Source organism: Sarcophilus harrisii, chromosome 6 (assembly GCF_902635505.1).
Source record: "Sarcophilus harrisii chromosome 6, mSarHar1.11, whole genome shotgun sequence".
NCBI lineage: Eukaryota > Metazoa > Chordata > Mammalia > Dasyuromorphia > Dasyuridae > Sarcophilus > Sarcophilus harrisii.
Genome location: NC_045431.1, coordinates 64,043,282 through 64,067,990, shown reverse-complemented (window position 1 = coordinate 64,067,990; position 24,709 = coordinate 64,043,282). Strand labels below are relative to the sequence as shown.

Here is a 24,709-nt window from a genome sequence, read left to right as displayed (position 1 = left end):
CATAAATGCCCTATTTCCCGTGCCTAAACTATATCAAAATCTTTGTAGGCATAAATTATGGTGTTTAATCAAACTATGACAAAAATCACTAAAGGCATAAATTACCTTATTCAAACAACTATGAAATCACTGAAATCATAAATTATCATATTTACTCAAACTGCAATGCAAGAATGGGCAGAAATCATGAAAGGAACAAATTGCTGTATTTATTGAAACTGTTAAAATAATTCCAACCTAAAATAATAGATTTAGGACTGGAGCAGACCTTGGAGAGTTACATTTTATTGATGAGAAAACCAAGGCACAGTTTGCGTAGAGTGACACAGATAGTAAGTGTGCAAGCAGGAGAATTTGAACTCAGATCTTCTTAACTCTAAATCCTATGCTGTATCTTCTATACTATTCTGCTCTAAGCCATAAATGATCATATAATTGGGTATAGTTCAATACATCCAAACTATATTGAAATCAGTCAAGGCAGGATGCTAAATGTGATGCTCGCAGTGTTAGCATTTCCTATTGATGAAGAATTTTTATTTGACTTGTTCAGAGCAAGACGGGTGCAACTGGATTTTTTCTCCCCTGGATACAACTGGAACTTTAGAATTGTAGATAGAATGAAATCTCTCTCTCAATCCATGATGTCGTGGGTGTTCTGACTCCCTCTACAGATGCAAGTAAGTGCTTCTTCTGCCACTTTAAATGTCGGGAAGAATTGCCTGGGGTCACCGAAATGTTTAGGGACTTGAATCGGGTCACCTAGCCCACAGGTGTCGGAAGTGGAGCTTGAATGCAGATTTTTACGGGTTCTGAAGCTAGTTCTCTATCCATTTTGCAAATTGTCTCTTGCCTGGAACGAAAGCACTTAATAAATGCTTGTAATTGAATAATTTAAGTAGAACGCTCCCCAACGTGACGTGCGTTTAGTTTGGGTCTAACAACTCCCTCATGGCTAAGGCCTTGGTGGCCCTCGTCAGGATGTTTTAGACGTGGGGATGAGGAAAGATAGGGAAGATTTAAATTATATGTGACAAGTGATAGGCTATTTTCCAGTCCCTTCTCTTGGATGCTGCCACTCTGAAAACTGCCTAGTCTACTCTGAAAAGAGTGGAAAGTAGCCAGAATTAACTCACACGGACAGTGCGCCCGCGGCGTGGCTTTTAATTGGCTCTGGAACCAGTCCTGACAGAGGTCCTGGGAGGGCAGAACAACAATTCTCTCCAGACCGTTTCTTACTCTAAGCTCCCGGTTCCACGGAGAAGGGGGCTGGACAGCCGGTGGCGGTGTGTCCGGCTCCTCCTGGGGGCGGGACCTGGCAATCCTCCGTCTGTGTGGTTCCCCGAGCGGGGCGCTGCTCGGCACAGTGAGACTGGGTGCGGGACCGGTACCATGTATCTCCGCAGGGCTGTTGGGAAGACTCTGACCTTACCCCTGAGGACCCCTCCTTCCAGCCCCCCACTGCTCTGGAAGCACGGTAAGTGCGGCCCCAGGGCGCGGGGAGCTGTCCGACGGGCAAGCTGGGTATGTGGAGGTAGATGCACCGACTCAGGGCGCAGGACACCATGCATCCCGGGAAGATTAGCGATGGAATCCCCCGGACACGTAGCATCCCCTCCTTTTCTATCGGATCTTGCGAACGGAAACGGGAGAAAGTTGCCCCGGGGTTTGAAGACGCCCCGGTCCCGTACAGCAAAGCTGCGCTCAAAATTCGGAGACGGTCACAAGTAGACTCAGTTTCTTTCCTCCACTTATGCCGTAAGATTTGCCTCTGAAATAAGGAATGAGAGGCAGATGTGGGGAGATAATATAGGATCATAGATCTGGAGCTAGAAAGCATCTAGTCCAACCTCCTAGTTTTACAAATGGGGAAATCGACGTACCAAGAGACCTACGGCCACGGAGCTATCAAATTATAGACAGGATTCCAGGTCCTCTATCTCCAAATCCAGAGCTCTGGTTACTAAGGGGGAAGGGATGTTTCCGTAAAAGCCTAAGGATGCAACACTCAGTTTCTAAAGGTATCTGCTAGCATTATTTGCCAGAAAAAGGAGAGATTGCGAACTCTTTGAACTTTTTAGTGGCCCATGGATCACAGTATAGATTTAGTGCTGAAGGGATTTTTAAAAATCATCTTCATTTCAGAGGGGAGAGTATTGAAGGCTCAACGAGGGGTTCTGGGATATCAGAGATAGCTGTCTGGGCACCTTTGGATTATAAGAGTATCTTATGTAACTGCCCTAAGCTAATCAGTGTTGTACTGGAGAATGCTGAACCAGGATTCGAGAGAGGTGACTGAGTCCTGCCTGTGATACATAATAGTTTTGTAACAATAGTCATCATTTAAATTCTGTAGCTGTAAAATAAGGTTAATAATGATTATAGTAGAATCCTTTTGAAGCCCAAATAAGTTAGTGTGCCTTGAAAGGCTGTATAAATGCCAGCTCTTATTATGTTTGTGTAGCTGCCATTAATTAGAAGCCATTTCTGGTCAGCTATGCTGCTTTGGCAAGCTTTATCTGCAATTATTTAATGGAGGGGATTTTAGATTTGGTCAGAGGACCTTGATTTGAATTTCTGTCACTGGCTAAATGTATAATCTTGAGCAAGTCACTCTTTCAACCTTAATTTATTGTTCATTAGAACAAATCCCAAAATCTGAATAGGTTTAAAAAAAAATTTGTTACGTCATTTGGTAGAGGAGAGCTGGAAAGGATATGTAACTCTGAAAGGTTTGCATTTATATAGGATTAGACAAGGGCACCCATTCGGGGACCTTACAAAAACAGCAAGCAATTTTGATAAGAGAGAAACTTGAAAGGTAAATTGAGATAGATATGAGTAATTATAAATGTTCAGTAAAACTTGTGTGAAGCCAAAACACAAGCTTGGGTGGACCTATCCCGAATCCTAGGTGTGGTAACCCAAACCAAGAATGCTTTGGGAGATCCAGGATCTGGGGAAACCCAAAATACCTTGGAACCATCTCCAGTATTCCTGGATAGAATTATTAGGGTTAGGGGAGCTTCTGGGTACAGATAACCTTTATTCACATGGGACTGAACTTAAACAATATAATAATCTATTCTGAACAATGTGACAAATCACTTTTTCTTCATCTATAAAATGAGGGAATTGGACAAAATAGCCTCCTACGTGCATCTCTTATCTGTTGTCCAGGCTCAGATAAAAGGGATCCCCTGTTCCAACCTTCATGGAAAGAGCACTGGATTTGGAGCAGGAGGACTGGCTTTGAATCTTGATCGCCATTTTCTCGACCATTTTCAATCTGTGTAACCTTAAGCAAGTCCCTTAACTATTTTGGGTGGAGCTCAGTTTTTTCCTTCAGAAAAATAATTGAGATGAAGTAGATAGATCTGAAAGCTCTTTAGATTCTTAGATCTTAGGTGATTCTAAGATCCTATTTAATTAACTGATCCTTTAAATATTCTGTAGCTGTCTCCATGAATCACCGAGAGCAACTTCTTGTATACCAATATCCTTGGCTTTTGAGAGGATCATATCCTCACTTCTTGTTAACTCTAACATTAAGACTTTCCTACCCTTTGTTAAGATATCTATAAAGTAAGGAGATAAAGGAGAAAGAAGTATACTGGTGAGGATGGTGATGATCAGTCGGGTAAAGCTATCCACAGCTGTTGTACAAAAAGGGCTTTCTGGCAGAAAATTTTTGTTTTCTCATGTGTCACATATGATTAGAGCATTCACTGCCTGCCTGCAGGCCAAGGTTAGGGAAAGGTTATCTCCTGTAGCCACAGAAACCAGAAAACTGTGACCTTGTTTAAAAATCCACAATTCTGGTGGAGGGAAGGAAAAGATAGAAAGATGAATAGAGGGTCCGGGTACTTACTTTTGAGCTCTTTGTTTATTTACTTCATTCATTCAAAAATAATTCATTAGGTATCTGCTAGGCACTGTGCTGAGCATCTACAAGGTATCAGGATACTTGCAAAGACAGAAAGGAAACAGTTGTGAATACAAGGCAAGAGAAATGGAGAGAGAGAAAGAGAAGGAGAAAAAGGAAAGAAGAGGAAAAAGAGAGAGAAAGAAGATGGAGAAGAGAGAGAGGCAGAGGCAGAGAGAGATCAGAAACAGAGACAAAGAAAGGATGGATGGAGAAAGAGACAGAGAGAGGAGGGAAGAGAGAGAGAAGGGACAGGAGGATTAAGGGAAGAAGAGAGAGAGGAGAGGGAGAGAGAGAGAGAGAGAGAGAGAGAGAGAGAGACAGTGATTCAGATGGACTGAGAACCTGAAAATCTAAATACAGACAAGCACTTATTTAGGATGGGTTTCAAATAACAATTTTGTAAAATTGTAAAATTGTAAAAATTTGTTTTAAGCATGTCCTCCCAACTTTTAGTTACAAATGACCACCCCTCCACAGGTAAAAAAAAAAAAAAAAAAAAAAAAATCCTCAGGATTTTTGCATAGTCCCACACTTATTTTATATCTATACAAAAGAACTTCAATCAACTAACTGAACAACTTTTTTCATTAAAGAGATTCCTATTGACTAATATCTCTGGTTAGGCTGTAGGTTCTCATTTTTTAAGTTAAGGAAATTAAAATATAAAATTAAGCAAACTTATCAGCTAAATTAACTAAATAATTTGTTTCCTTTATTTGGGGATGTAAGTTATTTAAATTAACCTAACCCAAGAGCATAGCTTCTCTCACTATAAAAACTTATTTTCTTTTCATTTTTTTGTAAGAGGCTTTTCTTTCATGAAAATTAATCAATGCTAGTGTCCTTGCCTAAAAAACAAGAATAATATGGACATATTGGAGGTGATTTTTCTTAAATTTAATTATTTATTTGTTTTTCCCAGTTTCATTCAAAACAATTTTTTTTACATTTGTTTTTAAGATTTTTGAGTTCTAGGTTCTCTCCCTTATTCCCACCCACAATTAAGAAATCACATGTGAAATTATGCATAACATTTCCATAAAAGTCAAATTATGAAAGAATACATGGATCTTCCATCCTAATGAAAATAAAAACCCTCAAGAAAAATAAAGTTAAAAAGACAGAGAGAGAGAGAGAGAGAGAGAGAGAGAGAGAGAGAGAGATGAGAGAGAATCTGTATTTGATCTGTATTCAGTCACAATCAGTTCATCAGTTTTTTCTCTGGGTATGAATAGGATTTTTCATTATAAGTCCATCAGAGTAGGTGTGGATGATTGTATTACTGAGAATAACAAAGTCATTTACAGCTGGTTATCCCAGAACATTGCTATTATTTTGTATATAATATATTTCACTTTGTTCATGGAGGACTTTCCAAGTTTTTTTTTCCCCTGAGAGCATCCTGCTCTTCATTTCTCAGAGAACGATAATATTTGGAGGTCATTTTTAAGTGCCCCTAAGAGATATTCCATCATTGTCTCAGAGTCTTTTTATACAAGCTGTTTGCACTCCATCCTCACCTCAACCCTTGGATCCTTTCTTCGCTAGTTGAGCTCAAATTGTACCTTTTACAAAAGATCTTTCCTAATTTACTCAAGTGGGAGTTCCTTCTGAAATTACTCTGCATTTATTTCATCTTTGTGTATTTACAGATAGGTTGTGTTCCCCACACACACACTCACCCACTTCATCCTCAGTAAATCAGTAATTCCTTGGGTTCAAGGATTGTTAAATTTTTAATTTTATAATCCCAGCACCTAATATAGTATTTAATGTTCATTGAATGGAAAAAAACCTATATAAATAAACAAAACCATAAAGCAGCACCATATACCCTCAATTTAATAGTAAAGGTTTTACTTACTTACAACCATGGTCTTCTCATCCTTCTGAGAATTACAAATTCAAAAGGAAACAGTGCAAAGAAAGGAGCACCATTCTGTGTAAAGAAAAAAAGAAAAGAGGTAATGGAAGGCTATTTGGAGCATCTCTGGAGTCTGGGAAAGATCCCTTGGTAGGATCAGATTCTTGACCACATACTCATGGGAATTAGGTCCTAGGCTAGGATGCAGTTTTTAGTCAAAACTTTATTTCTTTAAAGCAGACCAATAACACACATAATGACTATTATTGTAAGAAAGGATAAAAATAACCCTAACAGCAATAAAATCTGGGGGGAAAATACATAAAAGAAAAAAAGAAACTCCAAAGCAAACAAGCTTATGTAAAAATAAAAAAAATTATAAACAAGAAAAACCAACTAGACACTTTCCTCAGATCCCCTTAACTTTCAAAAACTCTACCAAAAAGGAATGTGTCTCAAATGCAAAACAATTATAATTGAATCTACAAGATAAAAAAGAGAGAGAGATCACTAATCTTTAAAAGGATCTTCCTGGACCCCTCCCCACTTAGCCTCCACTTGTGGCATGAATCACAAAAACCTACCCCTGACTTATGTTTGGGGTCCAAGTACTGGGATGTCTTCTTGTTTCACAGACTTTGTCTATACATCTCACTCATTCCTATCTTCCATTAGTAACAAACTGCAGATGTTGATTCTTCTCAGTCACATGAGAAGTTGAGAGAAAAGAAGTGGGTAATCATCAGATTTGGATTGGATATGGCCCCTTGGTTGACAATGAAGAGATTTTGCCTGTAACACTTTCAACATCTTCCCTCTAGATTGCAAAAAAGGCACTTCCACTGATACAGCCCATGAAGGACAGGAGGAAACAAAAGAGGACCTGGAGCAAAGGCTAGAAACAGAGACAAAGCTGTACTCAGGCCTGCAGGAATGAATACTGAAACCTAACTTAAGGCAATCATAGGGTATATGAATTTAGAGTTAGAAGGGACTTTGAAGGTCACCAAGTATAATCAGTTCATTTTACAGATGAGTCTGTCCCTCTATGCACTCATAATGGTAAAGATCTAGCCCAGTGAATATTATTAAATCCTCCACCATAAGAGAAGGCTGAGATAGCTTTGAAGTCCAATCCTATGGTTGTATCCAAAAGCCAAGGGAAGTATGAAAGAAAATCATAAATGAATGAGAAATATAAAGAGAACATGTTGAAACATTGACATTTTCAAGAACAATTCAGAAAAAAATACAAATAAATCAGTAGAAAACAATCCTAAAACTAGAAAGATAAGTACCATGTTCTTATGGAGTTTATGAATTAAAAGCATTAAAATGAATATTTGTTACTATTATTATTAATAAATCTCTTTCAAGTTACAGAGAAAGAGAGATTACAAAGCTGTCTTAACAAATATTACAAGACAGAAGAAAGGGGACCAATATCTGATTAAATATAGAACTATGAATCCCAAGAAAACATGTAACAACACAAAATTCTAGAAGGATTCAAAAGAAGCATTACATTTATAATATAAGAAATTAGTCCTGAAATATAGAGTACACAGATTATCTAGATAAAGCAACTACCCTATGCTTCAAATTCCAAGACAGATAGTGGTCAAATGGAATAATTCTAATGATAAACAACAAATTCAGCAAACAGCTAAGAGAAAGACTTTTTAATGTAAAGGAAAGGAAATTTGAATAACACAAGATTATTCTGTATCTCCCTCCCACAAAATGCAGAAAGGAATGGTATATTACTGTTCCAAAAGAGCTCAATCAGTAACTCCAAATGACATACAAACATCGACCTAATTAACAATTTTTAAAAAGAGGAATGTTCTACAAAAAGAAGCATCCCTGCAAAAGAATTCTTGCAAAAACAGAAAATTTTAAAACCAAAACATAAGGGTAGCCAGGTAGACCAGGAATAGAGCAATGGCCATGTAGCCAGGAAAAACTGAGTTCAAATCCAGCCTCAGACATTTACTAGCTGTATGACCCTAGGCAAGTCACTTAACTCTTATTTCCTCAAAAAAGAAAATTAAAATAGACCATAGATGTGAAAAGAATATTTGACTTGCAAAACAACAGAACCACATAAAAGATAAATAAGTACAATTACCAAGAAAATATTAATTAATGAAGTTAATTATTCTCTCAACTAGAAGAAGGATTATAAGGCCTAGCAGAAGAAATGGGTTGAAACTAGGAAATGAAAGGGGAATCTGAAACTTTAGTTTGAGAGGGAGATTTCACTAAAGAGTATTCCCATGTAGGAAGATACATTCATATGCCTGCAATGAGAATTGGTGACCTCATGATAAGTTTCATCGGGGTGGAATTAATATATCAACAGATGACCTGTTTTTTTTTTTGAGGGCACCTCTATGTGTTCATTTTCTGACCCAGGAAAGCCCCAAGGGGCAACTGGCACCAAAAGCTTTAAGGGAGTGTTTACAGAGCTGACTAGTCAATGGAAAGAAGAGCAGAGGGAGAGTTTTGGACTGCACAATTTAGGACATGATCATTTCCACCTTGGAAAACTGCTTCTATTCATATCGTTTCTCTAACAAAATGTTACTTCTGTAACTGAAGAAAAACAAGGGGGAAAGTCATGAGAAAGATCAATTAAAGGCAATAGCATAAAAATTAGTTAGGAGGAAGATCAAACTGGATGGTTCAGAAGCTTTCACTGCATGATGAATTTAATGAGATTTTAAAAAGAATAAAAAGATGTATAGACCACAAATCAGAAAATAACATTTCCAAATAAACAGGAAAGAAAGATAATTAATAAATGCAACAAAGCAAAAAAAAAAAAAAAAAGGACTTAGAAAAGGGACATAGAAAAAAGAAAATTAGTAAACACAAGAATTTTGGAGACTAGTAGAGGCAATTTAAAATTTTTATTTTATTTCTTTTTTTTTTAATTTAACAAGCATTTATTCTCTCTCCCTTCCCTATCCATGCTCTCATTGTCTTCAATTGTCTCCAATTAAAAAGAAAGAAAGGAAGGAAGAAAAATAAATATGTTTAGTCAAACGGAACTAATCCCCACATTAGCCATATCCAAAAATGTATGTCCCATCCCACACCTTGAGTCCATAATCTGTCTGTCAAAATATGGATAGCATGCTTTATCATCAATCTGCTGGAAATTTAATTAGTTACTGCATGGATCAAAGGCCTTAAAAAGTCTTTCAATATTGTTTCTTTTTACTATATATTTGTTGTATTAATAGTTCCCATTGTTCTGCTTATTTTGTGTCTTCACAAGTGAGCTGAAACCATCCCTTTCATCATTTCTTATGGAGCAAAAACATTCCCTTTCTATATAATATAATTTGTTCTTATTCCCTAATTTATGGACACTCTCATAGTAGTTCTTTGCAAATGCACAAAGAAGTTATACAAATACTTTTGAAAACATTGGTCCTTTTTCTCTTTTTTATTCTTTTGGATATAGGATTAATAGTGGTATTGCTGGGTCCAGAATGGCAGGACCATTTCACTGCTCCACCATCAAAGCATTAATGTGATTCTACATGTATAACCTATATCAGATTGTTTGCTATATTGGAGAGGGAGGAGATAAGGGAAAGAAGGAGAAAAAAAATTGGAATTCAAAATCCTACAGAAATAAATGCTGACAACTATCTTTGCATATAACTGGAAAAAATTAAGTACAATTAAATGGAAAAAATTTTAAAATCTAATAAAATATTAATTTTATTTAATTCATTCATATGCTCCTCCAACATTTGCCATTTTCTTTTTTTTTTTTTTGTCAATATGAAGAATGTGAGATGGAAACTCAGTGTATTACTGTACTGTGTCAGTTTTGATAATGATCAGATTTCTTTTTTTTCACATGATATTTTATTTTTTCCAATTACATATAAAGATACTTTTTAACATTCATTTTTGTAAAATTTTGAGTTCCAAATTTTTCTGTCTTCTTTCTTCCCTTCCCCCTCCCCAAGACAGCCAATAATCTGATATAGGTTTTTTTATGTACAATCATGTTAAACATATTTCCATATTAGTCATGTTGTGAAAGAAAAAATCAGAACAAAATAGAAACACCATGGTGAAGGAAAAATAAGTGAAAATAGTATACTCTGATCAGCATTCAGTCTTCATAGCTATTTCTCTAGATATGGATGGCATTCACCATCACAAGTCTATTGGAATTATCTTGGATCGCTATATTGCTGAGAGAGGCTAAGTCTATCAGAGTTAATTATTACACACTGTTGCTATTACAGTGTACAATATTCTCCTGGTTCTGTCACTTCATTCAGCATCAGTTCATGTTAAGTCTTTCCAGGTTTTTCTGAAATCTGTCTAGGCCCACTTCTACCATTCACAAGCTATTTGATTCTTGTTAAGTCTCTTAGCTGGACTATAGTTTCTTCTTCTATTAAAAAAAATGGTGGAATTAACCTAGATAGTTTTCTAAGATTCATTGCCATTATATGATTCTATGTGTCTGTAATAAGTCTGTTTCAGTTTTATTATCAGTGAAATGGAGAAGATGAACTTTATGACCTCTAATGTCACTTAGACCTCCAAAAAAACTTGTTTTTCTTAAAAACATGCTTACTTCCATTGATCCATAGAAGTAATGGATTTTTTATTTCTTTATATTTTATATATATTACATATTTATATACTTTACATATTAAATTTCTGTTATGATCCATATGTAAAATTGACTTTGAAAAAAATCCACATTTTTGATACCTAATGTAAAAACAACTGAATCCTATAGCTACTAAAATCCATTATATGTTAGTGGATTTTAAAAGATAACACTAAAATATTTATGTATTCAAAAGGCATGTGCTTTCCCCTGCTTTTTATAGTCCCTTTCCCTGACAGGGGAAGCTGTGGAACGGAGCTTCCCCTCTTTCTATTGATTTTTTCTTTTAGTTTTATTAGAATTATTTTGTATTATAAACATTTCACTTCTTTGTTAAATATAGATCTGTTTATACTGAACTGAAACTATGTTTCAAATAAACATCTGTACTTATCTTTAAATAAAGTAATTAGTAGTACAGGAGAAATGAGTTAATTTTTTAGTGTATCTTTTAATGTAATTATTTTTAAATTATCCATTGTAGTGGAAGTAGCATAATTTTTTCTTTTTCTTTTTTTTTTTTTTACACAGCATCCCTTCGACAGATGTCATCTAAGAGAGTCCCTGGATTAGCTGGGTCAAACATGATATACTATCTCTTTGTTGGAGTCACTTTTAGTGCTGGTGGATATTATGTAAGTGATTTTATAACTACAGTAGGATGACCTATATTATGCAAGGCTATGGGATGTTTAGGAAACACATTTCTTTGTTTATCCAATGTTTGGCCAATTTCATGAACTATAAAATTGTGATCTTCACGATCCCAAATGTTAATTTTGGTGAATGTCATATATTGTAGTCTAACATGAATGTAGGTGAATGAAGGCAGCCTATATATGAAATGAAGGAAACTTTGTGTCGGGAAAAATTGCCTTACTGCTTCAGTTACTCATTGTACACAGATTGATTTAAACAACATGACAGCAGTAATTTGACCGATTACTTGAGGCATTATAAATGTGCATTTTTCTAAATGACAATCTGTGAGTCAGGATTGTAGATGAATCAGAAAATGTTTGTATGCTTCAGTCTCAGCATGATTTATTAATTTGAATTATAGCTCTCTTATTTTCATTACTTTATTTCGCTTGATAGAATATATGTTTTCTTTCTTTGAGAAGCAATTTGGAAAGATTAATGGCTTTGATGTCAAAAGACCTGGGTTTGAATCCAGAATCTGCAAGTTTCCGCCAGTTATGACCTTGAGCAAGTCTGAATCTTATTTCCTCTATGAAAAATAAGGTAGGGACGAGGTGATGTCTAAGGTGCTTTCCAGCTCTGAATCCATGCACATTATGATTCCTGCCAGCTTCATTTCTTATGACCTGCTCATTATTTTATTAAAGGGAGAGAATTGTAGTACAGAAGCTAAAAAGCAGGTCTTCAAGTCAGCAATGTTTGGATTCAAATCCTACCTCTGACCCATCTTAGTTAGATATGACTATGTGCAAAACATTTTGCCTTCCAGAGTCTCAATAATCTCTTTGAGACCAGAAGCTATGACATATTCAACTCTTATCTGCTTAGTGAGGGCAAGGGAAAGGGAGGGAGAAAAAGTTAGAACACAAAGTTTTACAATAATAAATGTTGAAAACTATCTTTACATGTATTCAGGGAAATGAAATACTATGGAAAAAACAAAACTATCTTTACTTGGAAAAATAAAATGCTATTGAAGAAAAAAAAAACCATACTAAAACTCAAAATAAATGAAATCAAAGTAAACTTAAAAAAAAAAAAAGACCATAAAGATACAAATTGTGGATCAGTGGAAGGAGTTTTCACCCAGGAGTTCTCTGCCCCTTCCCTTCCCCTCAGGCCAAAAAACAAAAAAAGGCAATGTATTTCATCTCTTTTTAGTTCTAAAAACAAACTGGTACCAAATTATATTTCATTTTTCATGATTAAATCCAGGAAATTATAACACTGGAACTCAGCATCCTCATTCTAAGAACTCTGGAATTAAATACAGGTATACATTTGCTTTCAGGCTTATAGGACAGTCACATCAGACCAGTCTCGGTACATAGAACGTATCAATACCATGCAAGCGAAAAGTGCTATGAAGGAATCACCAGAGATGCTGCAACATCCAGGTAGAGCTTTCTTCCTTTTCATCTATCTTGATACACAAAATATTCTATTTTTAATGCTTGTATATTGGACACTTTGCCATTGCTTTCCATTCCCAAGGAAATACAGAATCTGAGACTGACAGATGGTCTTCATTCAACAAAGAAAAAATAATTTAAAACCTAAAAATATATATTTGAAATGACAAAATCTGATGAATGAAAATCCTTTTAGTTTGGTCCTAGGTCTGAATTCTAGCTCTGCCACTTATTAACTTGGACAAGTCATGCTATTTGGGCCTCAGTTTCCTTATCTATAAAATGAAGGGGTTGAACTGGATGACCTCTAAGGTTCTTCCAGCTCTGGGGCTATAATACTACTAGCCTACATTGCTGACCAACTGCTTTGACTCCTTTGTGTTTGGAGGTATTATCTATTATCTTTTCAGAGTTCTGGCTTCATTCAGTCCATGGAATCCGGGGCATTCATATCTGTCTAACTCAGCAGTTTGAGATAAAGAAACAAAGTTGTAGGATTTTGTTTTGTTTTGTTTTATCACAAAGTCAATTTCATTCCAATATTGTCTTGGTCTGTTTGTGTTTCTGACCAGAATCCACTAGATTACAAATTCATTTAGATGTTTGGGGTTGAATGGCACTTCTTCAACCTGATTGATTTGGGGAAATGCCATCTTAAGAACAGATGACATTTTTTGTTGAAAATTTCAATTGCATCCTAATAGATTTTGTATTCAGTTCCTATTAGTTTGAACATGTTTTACATTCCCTTTTCTGTTTATCTGTTATTTTCCCCTGGTAGAAGGTAACTGAGGGGAGAGAGGAAGGAAAATAACTTTTTTTTTCCTTTATATTTCAATACCTAGCTTAGTTCCCAACATATAGCAGAGAGCAGGTGCTTAATTAATATTTGTTTAATTCAATCAATGATTAATATGTAATTTAATCAATTCAATTAGTCAAGCAAGCTAATAATTAATTTAATTGACGATAAGTCAAAAAGTTTAAGTGCCTACTATGTGCCAGGACCTGTGCTGAACACTGGCAATGCAAAAACACGAGTGAGATAGTATAGAATTGGTGCCTTGTATTAATTCCTTTACTTTCATTAAGATTTTATTCCAACTTGATAATGATACTCTTATTAAACTGTGAAGTGCTATACAAATGCAAGGTATTATTATTAAGAAAGGAAAGGGGGGAGTATGAATGTTAATGAATGAAGAGCATTCATGAAGTATTGCAAAGCACTGTGCTAGGAAATATGGGAATGACACTTCCTTTCCTATACTTTGCACAATAATGTAATGAGTTACCTAGATGATAATAATAATAATAATAATAGCAGTTGATATTTACACAGTTTTCCAAAAGACTTAGTGCTAACATTTTTAGATGTGTTTTTTCCAATTACATGTATAATATATTTTTACCATGTTTAACATATATTGGATTATATGCCGTCTTGGGGAGGGGATGGGGGAAGAGGAAAGGGAAACTGGAACACAAGATTTTGCAAGGGTCAGTGGTGAAAAATTATCCTTGCATATGTTTTGAAAATAAAAAAGTTTCAATAAAAATGAATTAAAAAATAAAATAAAACAATTACAAATATAGCCCTTTTAAAGTCATTTTAAATAAGATTTTGAGTTCTGAATTTTTCTCTCTCCCTCCCTTCTCCCCTCCTCCCTAAGCCAATAAAGAATTTGATATATTATATATGTGCAATCATGTCAAACATATTTCCATATTAGTCATGTTATGAAACAAAAAACAAAACAAAAAGAGAAAAAAATTAATGAAGTTTTAAGGATAAATCTTTAAACTTTCTGTAGCTTAGATTTAGATAAATCTTCCAGTTAAATAAGTCTAAAGCTTAAAACTTCACTAAGTCTTTTGGGTCACTGTATAGCAAATTAAGATTTGTAAAGTGCTTTATCTCTATCACTTCATTTGGGCCCCACCACAATTCTGTGTGGTAAGAACTACCTCATTTTACAGATGAGGAAACTGAGGTTCAGGAAAATGAAGTGGTTTGTCAATAGAATTCCATAGTTTGTTTTTTTTCCCCTAATTTCATGTCCAAGGCTCTTTTCACAAAACTACATAAAATGAAGTCCCATGCACTTATGAAGAACTTACTATGTGGAAGGAATCTTGATATAAAAACAAAGAGTAGTCCCTTTTTCAAGGCATTTATAGTCTATTATTAGTTTTAATCTACTATATGGAATGATAAACTACGATAATATTACCACGAGAGAAGTACAAAGTCATACGAAATAATTTTGAGAGGGAGAAAACAATGATAATATCATGAGGCATCAGGAAAATAACTATTGAAGGAGATCGCAGTTGAGCTGTGTTTTGAAGGAAGCTAGGGTTTCTGCAACGGAAAGGAGCAGAGGGTATGCATGGGGCCGCAGCGGGCTGCAGACACCACCTGTGCAAAAAGCAGAGAAGTAGTTACAATGCTCATTTTGGAGGTCCCTTTTAATTTGGAAATTTCGTAAATTAAAACGATCCTGTTTTAATAACAGTGGCTAACTTTCTTTTTTTTTTTTTTTTTTTTTTTTTTTGTCTTCTGCCTTTGCAGAACATAAGTAATAGGTTTTTATCACCAAATGTTATTTTGAAAAAAACTTATAAGGAAAGTAGACGGTCTGAGTTTTTATTTTTCTGCTGCCATTTCTTTTTTCTTTTTTAAGTCTTTTAATGAAATGAATTTCAACAGATGAGGAGCTAAAGGCCACAGAAGCCGATGAAGTGTGTTCAGAAGCCCCTAATGATGCTTCTCCGTTGGAAGCTGGGTTGGCAGCGGTTGAAGAAATTCCCGATGTGGAAGACGCAGCTCCGGAGGAGACTCCCCCAGTCAGTGTCGGAGCTGATACAGAGGACTCTCCGACGGTCAGCGTCGGAACCGGCGCAGAGGAGACCCCGGCAGTCAGCGTCGAAGCTGGCTCAGAGGAGGCTCAGGCAGTCAGTGCTGAAGCTCAGCCAGAGTTGCTAAGTGAAGCTGCTGAGGTCAGTACGGAATCAGGGCCGGAGGTCACAGATGCAGCTGTGCTGGAGGAGGCCGAGGCTAGCTCCAAAGCTCTTGAGCCGGAGAAAGCTTCGGCTGAAGGGACTGAACTGGAGGAAGAAAATAAATCTCCCTCTGAAGCTGAAACCCACGCGGATGCTGAATTACAGGAAGAAGCCCCTCAGCAGGCTTGAGGCTGCCCCGACCCAAAACGTAATCTAATCTCCTTTTGCTACTAAAATAAATAAGTAAATAAAAAGCCTCTAGGTCAAGAAAGGTGTCAGAATGGGGGTGAGTTATGTGTCAATTCCACGAAGAATTACTCATCTTTCAAGGTTACTTTCTCAACACTTTGATGTGGAATCATTTGATAGCTTTGGGGAAAGCTTTTGTAAATGTCCTAGGAAATTTCTCCTCTGAGATTAGAGAGTGAGGAAAGCTTGGTAGATTTGGAGAGATCATGAGGAAATCTGCTTTACTGGTTTTTTTTTTTTTTCTTTTTAAAATTCCAAATGATCTCACTTAGCACACTAGTTACACAACCCCAAATTTTTAAAATGTGAACTCTTAAATCCTTTTTAGTCATGTGGGCTTGAAAAGAGTGGCTCTTAAATATGAAATCAAGTTAGTGAAATTAGTGAACATTTTTATTGTTTCCAAATTTATTCAACTAAGTTATATTCAGCTGGAACTTGCACGTTTTATACTCCTGGTGAGATTAGAGCTGTGTCTATTCTCATTATCTCATCCCAACCTAAATTATTCTACCCTATTTCCTATCTTCAACTCATCTGTCTGATTTCTTTCTCTGTGTTAAATGGGACAGCTCGAAATGTTTCTTTCCCCCCAGTCCAAGTATCCTACTGCAGATTAGAGACTGGTGACCATCATGATTTGGTCTAAAACTAAAGATAATTTTCCTAAAAGACAGTCATGTAGTTGGCTGTAAGACAATTACATTCCTCACTCAAACTCATTTTGATTTTTACGTGTGTGACTTGAACTATTGAGTGAAGGCTCCTATTGTCTCTAAAAATAAATCGTTAGAATATCTAAATAATGAAAGAAAGTAGAATCTCTTTTAATGTTGTTCTTCAATTCAAATTCAAGCAACTCTTATTAAATACCCAGAATATACAAGACACTGTGTGCTGAGCAATTCACCCTGTGAAGAGAAAAGATGGAGGAATTAATAGAAATAATGTAATGGAAAGATTTGGAAGATCAGAATCTAAATCTGATCCTGGCATTTAGTACCTGTTTGACCATAGGCATAACCTTTTCTGATTCTCAGTATCCTCCTCTTTAAAAGGAGGGGAGTTAGCTTAGATGATCCCTTAAGACTGATTCTAAACCTTACAATATTGTAACTTCAGATAGTTGAAAAATCTCCTTTGCTATTTAAAATAATGAGCTACTTTCTCCACTGACTTCAGAAGTATGCCAGCACCTTCATTTCTTTCCTCTTCTCCAAGAGAAAGAAGGAGAAATAACCCTCTCTCTCACACATTCCTTCCACTCTATTTTTCCTTTTGCCCTAGGGTCACATAAGGAAGAGGGAAGAGTAATTCCTCTACAATTAGTGGCCTGCACAGCTTGTGGTATATACATTTCACAGAATCCCAGAATTGGAAAAACCCACAAGCCTTCTACCCTAACCCTCAAATGAACAAAAATTCACTTGATAATATCCCATACCAAATGGTAATACAACTTTTGCATACAAATTTAACATCACAACTCTAGAATCAGAAGGAACCTTAGAGATAAATCATCCAGACCTGGGATTCTTAACCAATGGAGCCCTTTGGCAATCTGATAAAGCCTATGACCCCTTCTCAGAATTTTTTAAATGAATAAAACAAAATATACAAGATTAGAAATTAAACTAATTATATTAAAGTACAATTATCTTTCTATCTATTTGTGTGTCTGTTTATCTATGCTTCTAGAAAACAAAGTATAGATCCTAGAGTCTGAAGACTCCTCTTCCTGAGTTCAAACCTGTTCTTGAGACACTAGCTGTGTGACCCTGGCCAATTCATTTCACTGTTTTTCTGTTTCCTCTTTATAAAATGAATTGAAGAAAGAAATAGCAAACTATTCCAGTATCTTTGTCAAGAAAACCCTAAATGTGGTTATGAAGAATCAGACATGACTGAAAAATGACTAAACAACATATACATACATATGCATGTATATACTCTCTCTATATATATACATATGTATGTATGTATGAATGAATGTGAATGTATGTTTATGGATTCAAGGTTTAAACCCTCTACTTTACAACTTGTTATCCTTCCTAGTGGAAGTGGGAGTTGGGGTGGGGAAATAAATCAAGTATTTGTATGCTCTAGGCTTGCTCTGGGCAAGCTTTGGAAGTATGCCCCGTGGGTGTTACTGTCTAGTGGAGGCTTAGACCTTTCACTATTATACTTGTGATTTCACTTATCACAAAATAAAATACCTATGTGCTGAGGAAAGTGGAATTTTCCAGTGTTAAAAACATAGGCTTAAAAAAAAGTCATATATTTTGTCCTCTTCAGTGTCATGCCCCAGGCAACTGTTAACCTCACCTTCCTCTGGTTCCAGTTAGTTTATGGTGGAGAGACTTGGGCAAATTTGAAGGAACAAAGTTGAAGCCACAAATTTCATCCAGTTTTTAGCTCTTGAAATTAACAATGATCAAATGAAATGATATCTTTAAAACATGGCTCAAATCTTAAGGCATTATATAAATGTCATCTATTCAGATGATATTCTTTTCTAAGTCTTATAATAGAATCTAGTATCCTTTGTCCAGAAGATTTGAAGGGCTGAGTCCCATAAAGATAAGTAACTCGTCCAGATATGGCAAGAGCTCACGTCTCCAGGTGACTCCAGGCAAGGCATTTCATGCCTCTGCCGCCACATGCAAACACTGTGCTAAATGATTTCCAATTGTTTAGATTAGGAAAATATAATCTTCTTTGTACAACATCTGAAAATTGATTAATTTCCCATAGAAGGAACATCAGCAACTCTCTGAAGTATACTCTTTTTAATACTATATCAATCTAAAGGGGTTTTATTTCTTTCAAAAAATGGTTTATTTGAGAATTATTTACTATAAACTATTAAATATGAATACAATGAACTCTATTTTTCAATGCTACACATTTGTGTGACATTGATTTGAATTAACTTTTGATATGAATCTGGATCTTTCATAGAAGTATGTCTGTTGTATTAGCAAAAACTTGTGGACTAAAATAACACGTATTTTTTCTCTTCCTCTGAATAACACAGGAGTGCAGATTAGTACATTATTGCCACTCTTTCTTAAGGAGAGATAAGACTAGTTAATTTAGACTATACTACTAGCACCTGTGCTAATTAGAATTTACAATAATTAGAATTCAACTGTGATGAATTTTGCCTTTTGCTAATTAGAACCTCTTCTTTAAAATGAGGGAGATGAACTCAGGACTTAGAACTAGCTTGAAGATCCAGTTGTTAATTTTTTAAAATAGTGATCATTCATCCTTGGAAATTGGCAAATGCTACAAACCAGGACTTGATTCATTGTTTTATTGGGTTTTAAACTTATAAAAGGGACAGAGAAAATGTTAAAAATGTAAATTAAACTTCGTGTGTCCTGCAAAAATCTCCTACCACCAAGAACTGGTTATTAAGCATTTACCAGTAAATGTCTGGTAGATGATGTCTTAAGTCCCTTTCAACTTTAATACTCTATTAAGCACTCCATTTCATGGGGGAAAAAAATGCCCTTTTCGTAAGCAAATTAATGACAGTTAACTCACAAATAGGAGAACAAACTGCTTTTTAGGATTATAATCATTAATTGTGTGAACATAGATACTGTTGATTACAGAAGAGTCTTATTCACTTATAAACAAGCTTGCAGGATCTCCTTTCCGAAACATGCTAATAATTACTTCAAGTTATCCTGTGTGTTTGAAGGAAATAAAGTTCATTTCTTTAAAAGTATGTAATTCAAGCTGGCATTTCTTCTGATTATTCACATTACTAAGGTTTTATGAGATTCTAATATTCGTTAACTTTGAGATGAAATATTTTGGTCAGTTTTTGGATACCAAAGAAAGTTTCCATAATCCTTTTCAGAGTAAAAAGATGTATGATATACAGTTGTTTGATCTAGTAGTTGGTTGATGAACTAAGATCCATACATATAATACATAGGTTACTTTATTTTTTTAACATCATTTTTTTTCTCAATTGTATATCAAGACAACTTTTAGCATCAATTTTTACAAGATTTTTAGTTCTAAATTTTTCTCCTCTCCCTTCTCCCCTTCTACCTAAGATGGTAGATATTTGATATAGGCTACATATGTGCTATTATGTAAAACATATTTCTATATTAGTCACAGTTATGAAAGAAAAAACATTAAAAGGAAAAAAATAAAGTGAAAAAAGATGAGTTACCTTGTTACACATGGATTGATTTTAGAGCATAAAAATATAATAATATATATTTAGTATTAAAACTCTATACTAAAGATTATTGAGAGTTTATTTAAAGATCAGGGTCATTATTAAATACATCAATTATCATTATATTGGCAAACAACTATTGCTATTTGTAGACAACTAAGACTGCTATACTCTAAAGAAAGTTAATCTTTGGAATTTAGAGAAACATGGAAAGACTTATTTTAATTTATTCAGGATATTTTAACTTATTCAAGGAGGTAATATGTACATTATCTTAATAATGTAGAAGAAATCAACACTAAAAATGCCCAGATTGCAAATGAAATTTTGACCCCAGGGACACCAACGATGAAACACTTTTCCCTTCTCTCACTAGAGAGATTGTAGTCTTACAGGTACCAAGTGTTGCATACACAAATGTGGTCAATATGACAGTTTATTTTACTTAATTCTTTTTTTTTTCTATCATTAGGTTTGGAGGGAGGAGTAATAATAGGGAAGTGACTGAGGTGTAAAAAATGAATAGAATCAATAACTTGGGGGGGGGAATCTTACTTTTATAATGCACAAAATAGTGTTTCTTATTTAAAAAAAATATTCATGAAATAATCTCTTTCATTGGGATAGTCAACTTCAGAAAGGAAAAATAAATAAATAAATAAATAAACATCCTGTATCCCTGGTAAGAAGAGAAAGAAGTGAGTAGGGATCGAATGAAAAAGCTTACAAAGTGGAGAACTCAACTATCATATACCTGAAGGGATTCAGTCTAGTTGCAGAGTCTGGAACCTATTTAGAAGCTGTTTTGGAAACCAGTTAAGTTCTTATCAACTTCCTGGAGTAGAATCGTTAAAGATGGGGTAGGGAGGTCAGTTTACAGCCAAGTAACAAGCTTTCCCCTTTCCTGAGCTTTCCCAATTCACTTGTAGTAATATTGGTCCAAATTATACTGTGCTCTAGAAAAAAGTTCAGCCATATATACATTCATCTTATTTTTCCATCTGATACTAAGAATGCTAATGGGCCATTTTGCCCCAAACACATTACTTTGTCAAAACTTGGTTAACTTCATATTAGAAAGAAAAACTGAACAACTGTTATGGCCAAAGTCAACGATGGCTATTCTCAGAAGAGCTTCCTGAACTTGTGATATCTGGCTGGTGAGAGGCTTTCATGGTAACCAACAGGCCTTGTTTGGCATTACAAAGGTGATTGGGGAGATCAGTCCCCTCCACTAACTAAACCTATTAACTCAGTGAAAAATGCTGTGCTTCCTTCGTTGTATAAATAAAGCAACACACACACACACACACACACACACACACACACACTTATGTGTCCTTATTAATTCACTAATACATCAAGAATACATGCTCCATAGCCTATGATCTTCAATGAAGATAAGGAATGATTGCCTTGTCTCCTCTCTTCCCATGGTCCCATTGGGGTATTTTCCAAAAATGACATTTAAACTACATGATATGTATGTATTTTGTTGAAGGGGCAACTTGGTATAGTGAAAAGAATAATAAATTCAGAGGTAGAGGATTTGGATTTAAATCCCACTTTCAGTGATTATTATCTGTGGGATCATCAGTAAATTATTTAACCTGGGAGGGAAAGCATAGAGACATAGAAATAGAGCTCACATTTATACAGAGCTTTAAATTTTTCAAAGCACTGTTATCTCATAATAACTTATCATCCCCAATAAAAAGATGAGGAAACTGAGGCTGAGAGAAGTCAAGTGACTTGTCCAGGATCACATAACTAATAAGTGTCTGAGGCAGGATTCAAACTGAGGTCTTCCTGATTCTATCTGATCACCCCTCTGCTCCTACCTTCTATCTTCCTCTACCCAAAGTGACATTGAGATGGGATAGGAAGGTGTCTCCCAGTTTCCCATATCATTCCATCTTTTAGCAGAAGAAGCCTAGGACAGAGAACTTTTTCAGACTGCTGCCTACCAATTATCCTGCGTTATTGTATTGATTATGTCCCATTCAGATAACTAGAGGGTAACAGTTATCAGTACATATCATATATGAGCTGGTGCAGTGGATAGAGTGCCAAGCCTGGAGTCAAAAAGGCTCATCTTCCTGAGTTCAAATACAAGCAGTATAATCCTGGGCTAGTCACTTCATCCTGTTTGCCTCAGTTTCCTCATGTGTAAAATGATCTGGAGAAGGAAATGGCAAACTACTGCAGTATCTCTTCCAAGAAAATCCCAACTGGGGTCCCGAAGAGTCAGAAATGACTGAACAACAATAATAGTTATGAAACACATTGATACCAAAAATAGCAGGAAGCTAAAGACATATTACATAATGTAATAGCCTGTAAGGCAGATGGCAGAGTATTATTATCCCTAGTTTAAAAATGAAGAAACCTCAGCACACAGAAACTGTGATTTATCCAAATTCACGCAATTAATAAATGCCACTTCTAGGACTTCAACCCAGGTCATTCCTGACTCCAGTTTTAGCATTTTCTCTTATACCACATTGAGAAATTATTTATTTCTCTCACTACTGAATTTTTTGCTATAGAACTCAAAGCACATAAAATTAGATCTCATTTTGAGAAGGAAACAATATATGTGCATGTGTGTGTATATAATATGTGTGTATGTGTAAAAGGGAGGAAAACTATGACAAAAAGGTAGTATTATAGAGTCAATTTTTGTGTCAGTGGGAAACTAGAAATAGCCTAAAGCTGATAATTTCCCATTATCTGGACTTTTTCATTTTCATTCATGAATAAGCATTTACAAATAGATGCCACAAGTTAACATACTCATAAGAGGTAGGGGTTTAGTCTCATTACTTTAGAGTCAGACTATGTCTTGACCTTTTAAACATAGATAAAGCCAATAAAAACCATTTGCATTTAGAAATATTTCTATAAAATTCAATAGTCTTTCAACAGGCATTATCTCAAGGTCACCCAGAGGGACTGGCTTGATTTAGTCACTCCTTTGTATAGACACTCGTCATTGGACCGCCCTCGTCTTAACTTTGAACCTAGAGTTCTGATACATCCAGCCTGGTCCATCCGCAACTTTACTGCATTTATTATAATTATGCTTCTGCTTCAAGCATTTCTCTTGATATTCCTGCTCCTAGAAACCCTACTTAAGTTTGACAGGATAGCAAGATTCAGGAGCTATATTTTCTGTTTCTGCTATATTTGACCAGAAACATATTTCACAACGTCTCCAATAGCGAGCAGTTTGAACTTTTATTTTAATATCATCTCTAATGAGAGAGGTCCCACTACTTCTAGATATCAGTCCATTCTACCTTTATATAATTTTAATAATTAGGAAGTTCAAGTAATTCAACAGATCCATGTCCCTCAACTTACAAGTCTTTTCTTTCAGGCTAACCATACTCAGCTCTCTCGACAGTTCTCATACGATATAGTCTTTCATATCTTAGATATTTACTATTTGACCATGGACAGCTAGATGGCACCATAGTGCATAAAATGTCTGACCTAGAATCAAGAAGGCTTATATTCCTGAGTTCAAATCTGACCTCAGAACTAATTGTGTAATCCTGGGTAAGATACTTAAACCTGCCTCACTTTCCTCATCTGTAAAATGAGGGGTTTGGAGATGACCTTCCAGTTCTAGATTGATGGTGATGATGAAGAAGATGAAATGTAGCTGAAATTTAAATGTTATTTTAACCAGGGAAAGAAATTTATTATTGTGCCATCTTAAAAGTTTGGGATAATTTTGTTTTTCTTTGGGGGTGGAGAGGAAGCAAATTCAATATTTCAATTACAAGTTATTCCAAGATCAACACTAGAGCACCTATAATGTATTGAAAGAAGCTTGGTTATGCTTGTACTAGCACTTTCTATGTCAAATGTTCATAAAGTATCAAAATAAAAAAATTCATGTACTTTTATCCACTTTATGAGACTAAGATTCACTAAATAGCACCATTACTGTTTTTTGTATGTGGTTTAAAAAATTATTTTGCCTTCATCGAATAAAAAAATAAACCATTAGAAAATAATTTCTATAAAGTCCCACTCATTTCATGAAACTACTATACTGAGTATATTGAACTTATCTTCTTTCTTTTCTTTGCTTGTAAGTCTTATAAAATGAATCAATATTTTGAAACTATGAAAGTGAATTTTTTTTCCTTCTTAGAAGGAAAAAAATTTCAAATAACTTCCTGATTATAACAACACAAAATTTCAAGCACTTTTATACTTTTATAATTTTACTTAAAATTTTTTTGTTAATGGAGTTTTCTTCACACCAGAACAGTTTTCTATCTTAACCTTAAGACTAAGACTTCCCATCTGTCAATAAAAAGTTATTATAATAAAAAAAATAAAAATAAATAGTACCACAGCACAAAAAAAAAAAAAAAAAGACTAAGACCTTTTCCACAAAGAAAAGCAATGAAGCAAAAAAAAAAAAAAAAAAACCAGTACAGACATTTTCTCTGACATCTGCCATTTTTATCCTAGTGGTCCTTCATCCCTTTGCTGTGAGGCCATCAGTGAGTGACATGAAGAAGTGCCACAACATGAAGGTGACACTGTTCTTAAAGACTATTCCAGCAGAGCCTTAACTCCAGATTATTTTGTCAACCTGGTAATCCCAAAATTCAATGAGTGAGGAATAGTCTTGCTAAGCAAGATTGGAGAAGTTCACTCAGAA

General features: G+C 35.2%; 1 protein-coding gene across 1 annotated transcript; it reads left to right on the top strand.

The window, feature by feature from the left end:
* Positions 1-1,244: 1,244 nt before the first annotated feature.
* MGARP (mitochondria localized glutamic acid rich protein) lies at positions 1,245-15,774 on the top strand. The gene is made up of 4 exons (XM_012552208.3): positions 1,245-1,477; positions 10,978-11,081; positions 12,440-12,545; positions 15,274-15,774. The coding sequence occupies exons 1-4, from the start codon at positions 1,393-1,395 to the stop codon at positions 15,753-15,755; spliced, it is 777 nt and encodes a 258-aa protein (XP_012407662.1). The 5' UTR covers positions 1,245-1,392; the 3' UTR covers positions 15,756-15,774.
* The last annotated feature ends 8,935 nt before the right edge of the window (positions 15,775-24,709 follow it).